At 33.3% G+C, this 10,566-nt stretch overlaps 1 protein-coding gene across 1 annotated transcript; it reads left to right on the top strand.

Annotated features, from left to right (window-relative positions):
- The first annotated feature begins 172 nt into the window (after nt 1–172).
- LOC124641908 (H/ACA ribonucleoprotein complex subunit 2-like protein) lies at nt 173–2,011 on the top strand. Its single transcript, XM_047180165.1, has 2 exons — nt 173–510; nt 914–2,011. Exons 1-2 carry the CDS (start codon nt 272–274, stop codon nt 1,143–1,145), a joined length of 471 nt encoding a protein of 156 aa, XP_047036121.1. The 5' UTR covers nt 173–271; the 3' UTR covers nt 1,146–2,011.
- The last annotated feature ends 8,555 nt before the right edge of the window (nt 2,012–10,566 follow it).

Below are 10,566 nucleotides of genomic sequence, written 5' to 3'. Positions count from 1 at the left end.
ACGTTACCATTAAACGGTAAAACAAATTATTTTGAATGAATTATTACTAATATCATAATATATTACGATGAACACACTTCTTACTTTCAAGCAGTCAAGGTGTAAAATGAAACGAAGTTCTCGTTCAGAAACTGGCATGTGATAGAGAGAAAAAGCCAACTGACAATTTCTAGACGTATTCATCATTGTCAATTTCACGTTGATAGCTTGTGGTGGCGTGCGCACGTGTTTACAATAGAATAAACTATTGAAATAAATAAAATATAGCAAAATGGGCAAAATTAAACAGGAGCCCGTAGAACAGGAAGAGCAGGGAGACGTCAGCATTAAGAATGAGCCACAAAGTTACGACGAGAAGGTAGACCACTGCAGCGTGATCGCGAAGCCGATGGCGCCGAAGAAACTCAGCAAAAAGATCTATAAACTAATCAAAAAGTCTACTTCACACAAAAACTACATTAGAAATGGTCTGAAAATCGTACAAAAACAACTTCGGTTGGGAGAAAAAGGGTAAATAAACATGTTATTTTTTAATTTTGAGGTTATGTAAATACGCATTGAATCGTGTTATCAACACCTAAATATTTTGACCTATAAAAGTTGATCGCTTATAACTGTTAATATCTTTATATCTGCCGTCCAACCTTTGTCTTTAATGTTCAATAACTATAAAACCGCCACTAAGAAGACTAACCATATAAGTTGTTACCAGAAGTTTTAAGCTAGACTTAACCCTCACTCAAACTGGAAGTTTAAGAACGATTAACCTACAAAGGAATCTTCCAAGCCGAACATATCGATTTTTATACTTTGAAAAGGTATTTCACTCATCAAATAAGCTTATTGCAACCCCAAAACAAACACCAATTTTAATTCACTAAGCAATACTCATCACCAACCTCTTTCTTTCCAGCCTGGTCTTCTTTGCCGGAGACATATCCCCGATCGAGATCATGTGTCACTTACCCGCTGTCTGCGAGGAGAAAGACATCCCGTACTGCTACACGCCAAGCCGCAAAGACATTGGCGCAGCTATGGGTACCATGCGAGGTTGTGTTATGGTCTTAGTAAAGGAACACGAGGATTATAAAGATTTGTTCGATGAAGTTAGAGGGGAAATTAAGCTGTTAGGACATCCTATCTAGGTTTAAAAAGGACTATACGTGTAGGGGTTTGTTCTGAAATGTATCTTGGTATACTGACTAGCGTTTGTGATGTCATGAATTTAAGCCATCATATCATACTAGTTAGCCCTATGTTCATCGACAACATAAATATCAGTTTTCTTAAAACAAGGATTTACTTTATCTATATATATAAAAATGAAACCCGCTTTCCGTTGTCACAACATAACATGAAAACGGCTTGATTGATTTGGCTAAAAATTAGAGGGGAGGTAACTTAGATCCGGGATAGTTTTTGTCACCATCCAGCTACGGGACGCGGGCGAAACTGCGGGCGAAAGCTTGTCAATCATAAAAATGCATAGAAAATACTTGTTTTAAGAAAATGGATGTATATGATGTCAGTGGACTTACACCTAAGATAAGAATGATATTCATGTTATGACATACATATGGACAGAAACATGATTCTCAATGAAGTGTTAATTTATGATGTTACTAGCGCTGGTCCATTTACTGGGATAGATTTCAGAACACAGCTAGCTAAGATATTATGTAGTTTAACACTTTCGATGCCCAGCACCCGGGATTCGAGTCGTCGCTATGTGTAGCTATAGATGCATGTGCTCATGCCCAGGACCCGAATAGCGAGTCCATAGCTAAGTAAGCTGTAAGGGTTGTCAAAAGTAAATAAATGAAATCAATTGAAAAAACATCGCTTTAGTTTATAACGGATTAGAAAACGTAAATTGGTATTATTCCATCCAGATCCCATACCTGAGTAAGACCTTTAATCGTTTGCCGAAAACTTTTTTTAAAGTTAAAACAAAAGTGCATCTATCGCCTTTTGTGCAATAACGAGATTTATGGTTCTTTATCTCTGGCCCGTAAAATGACAAACAAAGCGCGTCGGCATGTTTTTTGAAATTACGAGTATTTAAACTAAAAACTAGATACTTATTTTCTTTGTTATCCTATGCAGGTGTTAAAACAAAGCACGTCGGCGTTGTATTGATTAAAAAAAAAGCTTACAGAAACATGTAGATAAATCATATTAAGTAAATCTGTTCTAACATAATGTACGTTAAAATTAAAAAAATAGTCTCTTTAACAACATAATAAATTAAATAACAAGACGAGATTTATTTTCTTTATTCTGATCAAAAATGCACAATAATTATATTCTAGTAAATTATTTTGGGTAGCCCTACGCTCGGTGGGCGGGGCTTAAGTGAACCCGGACGCCGGGTTTTCGGGCATAAAGGTCCCGTTCCGATACAATTGCGCTGTTGGACTCGAATACCGGGTTGTTATGTAATTATGCAAAATATTTTTGGGCATGTGGATAGGAATTGCATAGGTGAGCTGGGCAGCGAGTGTTAAAATGTTGTACTATGAAATGATGACATTGTAAATAGAATATGCCAAAAGATGGCCAGCCAGACCACTAAGCATGTCTTTGTAACTGATGTTATGTAATTCGAAAATTCCATATTTCATAGTCAACATGAACTACAAAATATTGTAATTATAATGAGCCTACCAATTACTATATGATAAGCTGGAAGTGGGTAACATCTTGTCTTATAGTTCTTGCTAGCTTGGTTATAAAGCCTGATAAATACAATTTATTTGACACATTTAAAGAGTATGGATTAGGTATATTTTTAAGTTTAGGTTAAGTACAAAATATTGGTTTTCAAGGATTAATATTGTCGAATGGTGTTCTTGTGAACCAAGATTTTTAAATATAGACATTATTACTTATTTATTTGTTTTCTTTATCTAAAAAGTGACCCCCTCAGAACCTTCATACACTTCAGGCCAAAAATTATGACCACACTAACAAAATATTTGAGAAATCGTTTTTTTAATAATTAATAATAAAAAAATCTTGGGGATTTTTTATGAAATAAAACATCAAATATAAATTACACATACATTTAATACACTTATTAAAATCTATGGGTACGTAAAAAATGGCAGATTGTCATTATTACTGACAGTGAAGATTGGCAAAATACAATTACTTTAATTATGCACTAGGATCACTAGAATATCTAAGCTAGAAGTCTAGATTCGCTTTATGGAACACATTTCAGTAGACTTAAGACATAAGTTGAGATGTATTTTCTTACTATTTTTATGTCTAGAAACATGCAAGTTATCAACAAACATAATAGAATTCAAATAATTATTTACGTGCAATAATGGCCGATTTCAGAATTAATTTTAATTGCTGAAATGTGTAGTTCAATAAAAGTAAAACACAAAATAAAAAGGTCTGTTATACTCAGTTATATTAAATCTACTGAAACCTGCTCTCAAATATAATTAGTAATTGAAGCAGTATTTAATTTCATAGATTAACCCTGCTTTTGAATTAGTGCCCAGTAATGTATGAGATCATAGTAAATAATTAAATATTCATTAAGATTGTTGCACTTATACACTTGCTTGCAAAAAAAATGTATTCAATTACACATTATGTATTTTATTTAGTCTTACCAGAATTATTTTTTACTATTACACCACCGTTATGAAAATCCAGGGGTTACTTGTAAATATGTACTACTTGAATAACATAACACATTCTGAAGTCTGTAGTCATTCTAAGGCCCATACTCACTGCCAACACGAATGTCCTTTTCTCTTAAATAACTGTTTACTTTGAAAATTGAACGTGAAAATTCATGGTAAACAGTTGTTTTAAGAAAACCGTATTTTGTCGGTAAACTTGGTCATGATAATACATAATAAACATAATTTTGTTTGCAAGAAAGTGCACAATATAGGACAATACGGATAGCGTTACAATGTCATGGATTTACGGCGTGCTCGGTAAAATTATATCATTATGACTATTAAATACAGTGAAAGTTATAGGTAAGAATAACCAGGGGCCCGATTCTCCTAAGTTAATATTGTCAAAATCGAATAGAAATCGAACCGCAATATGATCGCAATAGCAGTTTTAACCATATCGGGCATTCTGCTACTAATAAAAGACCAATCGTATTCGATTAACATTTGATTGGTGTGCGATTGGTCTGCTATTTCGGTGATTTTGGTCTATACGGTAGTTTGCTGTACAATCATTTTGCAATCGTAAATCAATTGCAGACAAAATGATTCATTATTGAATGACAGAAAAGGATAAAAACGTTTATTTCAAAGAAAAAATAGCGGAATGCCACATAAGCTTCAATCGTAATCGAGTCGGGATTGGATCTCGTAAAATTAGGAGAATCGGACCCCTGTATGTAGTGGAAAGTGACGATGACATTTTGTACTTCAAATTCTTAGGAGATTATTTAAACTACAAGTACGTATATTGGATTTGTTTTAAGTACAGTATTGATGTAGCAATTTAGAAATACTGGGTACGTTTTTGTGGCCTGAAGTGTAAAGTTGATGGTCGAATATGAGATCACTTAGAAAGCTAGATTTAAAAGGTCACACATAATGAGCAAATTGCTAATCTCCCTAAAACAAATCCAACACTTTTATGACCAGTTTCACCGGTTACTGATAAAGTCTCTGATAGCCTATCAGGAACTTCCCTGACAGATAAAGTATAACTTTTGGTTTCTCTAGACTCAGATAATAAAGCAGCCTTAATCTGGCAGATAGCATTAACTAGCTATCGGAACTAACTGAAACTTTATCGGTTACCATTAAAATCCGGCCTTAATATTACAAAATTTTAATTCTACAAGACGTGTCAAATAAAGTCCGAACTACCACCAAAGCCGTAATCCAATTTAGTTCTTACAACATTCACTTAAGGTTCAAAATCGTTCGCACAATACGCTTAGTTAAAGGCTTAAAGAAATTGGTATTTGGGAACATTGTGCGTGAATTTTTATATTTCAGGAAATATCTTGGAGTATACAAGTGCTTATGCATACTCTTAAGGGAAATATGCTCAACTAACAAAATGATTGCCGTTAAGTAGCAAGTAACTTATAGATTATAATACCTCATTACGATGTTCACACACATGCATAATTGACTATTGATACTCAAAGGCAAACATTTTGCTAGTCTAGCCACATTTTAAGGTATTTAGGTTGTTTCTTGAAATCTGAAGAACATATTTTTCAGCTATTGCATTGCATACAACTGAATGTTATATGGAACAAAAATCTGCTCAATTCACACTTTTGTTGTTAATTTATCAACATTAGAATTAATAACATCACATTTCAAGCGATTATTTAATTTTCTTCAATAGCATTACTGAATTTTAAATGGCAATACAGCCATTAATAATGTGACTTTAGCCTTTTTAAGGATAGAGGTCACATAAGCCATAGGCGTCTCGCCATTGGCTGAATAAGTCAAAACATTATCCTTCAGGGCTGCGCTTAGGCATATCACTCACGCAAACTATATTACGTACCCACTACACTCAACAATCGATAAATCTCTCAACACACATCACTTATTAGTGTTCGGTCGGCAAAAAAACTTTTATGTAAAAAATAAATAAATATTATAATATCTAAGTCATTGATTTCCGTGGAAGTACGTTTTGAATTCCAACTATCAACTGATACCGTTCTTGATATGAATCAATTTACTGATAAATTGTATATTCATGCAGTCGCTGACAGTGCGATCAGCAGTTGCAGTCGGCAGCTAGCTTCAAAACGCACTTTTAAAATAATACAACACATTTGCACTTGGTGCATATTTAATTATAAGATTTTCCAACTATGTAGCACATTATAGTTTTTATCGATCCCTAAGACTAAAGTTCACCAACAACATAAACGTTCGTTTTTCTTAAAACAACTCTGCTTTCTTTGAAAATTCATAGTTAACAGTTGTTTTAAGAAAACTGAATTTTATTTTGTCCATGAAGCCTTAGTTCCTTAAACTGAATGTAATCATAGTCAATGGGAAGAACATAAAACCATATTCATGTTAGTTCATTTTGCCGACCGCACGGAAAATCTTTGGTTTTCGCGTGGTTTGACCGTACTGATCACAGTTCTGATTATGTACCTATCACAGACTACGCCTACCGAACTCTTTGAAGCAATGCCCGCACAACTAGTTACTTCATCCTCTGGATATGATTTTGCTGTAGAACTTATGCCAAAGTTCACCCACAACGTAAACGTCAGTTTTCTTAAAAACTGTTTATTTTGAAAGTTTAAAATTCATAGTAAATTGTTGTTTAAAGAATACTAACGACTATAGTTCGGCCATTCAGAGAATGCGTTCCTGACACGTCGCGATTGAACTGACGACGTAACTTTGCAATGGCGTTGCAGTTACGATAAAAATATTTTTGCTGGTTGTTTACCGTTTTAACAATTGAGGAGCATTAAAACAACATTATTATATCAATAATCAATGAATGTTATAATTTTGTGCCAAACTGAGTGTCAAATAACTTGGTAAACAATATTTTTCTAAATCTATACTGCGCTATTACAAGGTTATGTCAGCGGTTTATATTTTGTAGTGCTGTGCTAAAAATAACAGGCAAGTATCGTAATCTGTTCTTATACAGTTATAATATAAAATAATACGTTTTGATTTTCTTTTTAAGAATTGGAAAATAATGGACTATAAGACTTAATTATAACGTTTATGAAATATAAAAATAAAACTATGACCAAACCGCATTTTTATACTTAGATTAAAAATGGTAACCCCAAATGGCGTTATGGGCCGCCATTTTGTGACGCTAAAACAGTCGTCCGTTGTCGTTTCGTGCGCATAGACCACGTTTTTCAAGTGTTTTCGATCTGTTTTTATTTGATTACCCGGCTTTTGTTAGACCGAGATATCAGGATTGATTCTGTTATTGATAATAATATAATTATACATGTAGGCGAAGATGATGATGAAGACACCACCTCCTCAAGCAAATCGGAGTCTGATTAATATTCTGTTCGCACATTCAATTCAATGTACTTGTAACAAAGAATAAATAAAACAATTTTATTATATGAATATTACCTTTTTTTGGTTTCCACTTAAATAACTAAAATATAAAACAAATGATTCCGCCAATTTAAAACGAAAATAATCTTAAAATAATGCGGCGGTTCATTTTGAAGGAACGGTAACGAACTCAGTGTTATGTTGTGCCCATCACTAGTCGTGACTAACTGATAGGTGTCAGGAACGCATTCTCTGAACGGCCGAAGTAGTTTAGAGCGACCCAAGTTCCCCGACATCTCAAATATTTGTCTGATTCCTGTGAAATCCAGAAAATTACTACTACATAAGAAACTCTAGGATGTCTGTAGTGTACCTACTACTTTTTAAACCAGAATCGGAAATATCTTAAAATGTAGAGAATTATTGTTTTCTAACACTTACGCGAATTCTGACCCTTGCAGCATCCAGTAAAGGATCCGAAACGTCGGGACTAAGTAATATTAATATAACCGCGATAAAATCCGTTAGTTTTATTTAAATGTAGAGATTTTTTTGCTCTTTTTTGCATGGCTTGTTAAGATTCTACAGCAAAATCAAATCCAACCATCATCTTACAAAAAAAAAAACTCTTAAAATAAAGCTTTTTAAAATGGCGCCTTATAGTTCGGCCATTCAGAGAATGCGTTCCTGACACGTCGCGATTGAACTGACGACGTAACTACATTCATTGATTATTGATATAATAATGTTGTTTTAATGCTCCTCAATTGTTAAAACGGTAAACAACCAGCAAAAATATTTTTATCGTAACTGCAACGCCATTGCAAAGTTACGTCGTCAGTTCAATCGCGACGTGTCAGGAACGCATTCTCTGAATGGCCGAACTATAGTCACTAAATTACTTACTAAAGTAGGAATAGTGATGTTACTAGTAAAGTGTACAAAAATATATCGATGACATTAACAAAATTTAATTGTTTTGATTTTAAAATGTTGCCCAGTTAGAAGGATTGCCAGATTTTAATTTTATTTTTAACTAAGAAAATCATTGCATTAACTTAGAGCAATATCCAACAAAATGTATTTTTTATTTAGATTAGTCTATTCTAGTGTTGTTATTTAATTAAATGAATTTAGCAAGACAAAACCGGAGCTAAGACATTTTCTGAATATTTTTTAGCTCAGGGCTCAGATTATCAGCAAAAACGCATGATGGCACTATAGTAAATCTCTCTCAAATATTACTTAAAATACCTTTTAGAAGCCACATAGCAGAAGACGAAAACACACACTCAACCGTGCTTTTTTTGAAACAGCAACCCCAACGTAGAAAAATACTCTCAACTGGCAACCCCGGCAGAAAATGGTGATACCATTCTTTAAAATTCGTTCCTAAAGACCCTAACATGAACCTCTACAAGCACCAAGCTACACTACCTCCAAACTGCACTCACTTTAACTCGCTATTTTAAACTTTACGCCTTTGTGTTAAGGACTAAAATAACATAGCTTTATTAAGAAAAAAGTAAGATTAAATTAGAATAAAAAGAGCAACAGGGTATTGAGATAGCTTAAAAATTATTATATGATATATTAGCTGAAGATATAAGAAAGTTAAGACGTTGAATTTTTAAAGTTTCTAACTTATCGATGAAAAGTAAAATGATTCCTCAACAAACCGACACTTTAGTGTATTCAAAAGCGTTCAAAACGAGACCTTAGCGTTAATAGATTGAGCTCAAATTCGCTTGCCTTATCCGCGCAACTCAATTTATTTATATATTCAATGAAAAATAGACTACAAACTATGTTTAATAAGGTCGAATATCGCTCCGCGCTTAGTGACCATACTGTGAGGCTGGCGTTATTAATGCAAGTAAAAAAATAAATGCTTACTTATTAAACTAATATACAATTACATAATTTGCTTACAAACTGTCAACTTACATCTACAAAGAAGTCTTTTATATTTTAAAATACAGATTAAACTTAAATAATTGATTACAAAGATAAATGAAATTATATTATGTGCTTAGAATTAAAAGATATAGACATGAAAATTTGCAAAACACAAGTACATAAGCTACCCATAATCGAAAGGCTGAATAATTATCAAAAGTCAACGTGTTTTTACACGCTTTTTATTAGCTTCACCTGTATGTTTGTATGTTTGTATGTTTGTAGGTTTGTAACCGACTTCTTTGGCCGCGATTTTGACCCACTTTAAACGGCCAGATTTCGTTCAAACTTTGTAGATTTATTGAGGACCGATGACAATACACTAATTTGATAAAATTATTCCATTTTTAACCGACTTCCCAAAAAGAAGGAGGTTACACATACACATCGATTACTCCGAGGTTTATAGACCGATTTACGTGATTCTTTTTTTGTTCGACTCGGAATAGCTGCCAGTTGGTCCCATAGTCATCAGATCAGGATCTGATGATGGAAACCCTGAGAAATCGAGGGCAACCTTCGAAAGTTGTAGGCATACATAGGATAAAAACTTGACACTCAGGTGTACGCCTAAAAGCACTATTCAACTGTGAAGATTTGGAGCTGACCTGATGATGGAGACCAGAGAGGGTCGAGGGAACTCGACAACTGAATATGTAAACTACCTCGTGTTTGGGCTTAAATTATTTGTATTGACAAGACCTTTGCAACAGTGAAGGTTTGGAGCTGATCTGATGATGGAGACCAGAGAAAGTCGAGGGAACTCGACAACTGAATATGGAAACTACCTCGTGTTTGGGCTTAAATTATTTGTATTGACAAGACCTATGCAACAGTGAAGGTTGGGAGCTGACCTGATGATGGAGACCAGAGAAAGTCGAGGGAACTCGACAACTGAATATGTAAAATACCTCGTTTGGACTTATATTCTTTGTATTGATGAGAACTTCCCACTTCTATGGATAGTGACAACTATTCGTATCACTGAAAAGCTTTAAATAAAAAACTTTTTTACAAAAAAATTAAACCGGCTTCCCAAAACACTAAAAAGCAAAAAAAATACTAATTTTAGGTACATCGGCCTAGAAGTCGGTGGCAAAATTAACTTAGTAACATCCATTAGACACCGACTTGTAGGCTTTTCAATTTGCAAAATATGATTTTTGCTAATTTATATAATTTTTATCCATAAGGTAAGAAAATTAATTAAAATTTTCTATAATTTTTCTCTACAGTCGATAAGGCAGGACTCGATGTTAATTTTTATTTCCAATAATTATCTTTAGCCGTTTTCTCTAATATTGACAAATTTTATACTAAAGAGAATTTTAATTCTACAAAACAAATAATAGTTTTAAAACAAACTAAAAACTAGAAAATAAATAATAGTTTAAAAAAACTAAAAAACACGCTTTTTATAGAAAACCGAACTAAAAAATAGAAAATAAATTGTAATGAATTTAAATTAAGAAAATAGTGTTAAAAATTTCAATGAATATAAATTAATAATAGAGTGGATACAAAAAAAAATATTTTAAAAAAGCGTGGGGTGCTTTTTAAGGTATTATCGAAATGAAAA

The sequence above is a fragment of the Helicoverpa zea genome, chromosome 23 (assembly GCF_022581195.2).
Source record: "Helicoverpa zea isolate HzStark_Cry1AcR chromosome 23, ilHelZeax1.1, whole genome shotgun sequence".
NCBI lineage: Eukaryota > Metazoa > Arthropoda > Insecta > Lepidoptera > Noctuidae > Helicoverpa > Helicoverpa zea.
The sequence above is the reverse complement of the archived record's forward strand: the minus strand, read 5'-3'. Positions and strand labels throughout refer to the sequence as shown.

Excerpts from the sequence above, each read along its gene's own strand:
- LOC124641908 (XM_047180165.1), top strand. The coding sequence starts at position 272 with ATGGGCAAAATTAAACAGGAGCCCGTAGAACAGGAAGAGCAGGGAGAC. Across the intron at positions 511-913 it reads CTTCGGTTGGGAGAAAAAGG|CCTGGTCTTCTTTGCCGGAG; the intron begins GTAAATAAACAT and ends CTTTCTTTCCAG.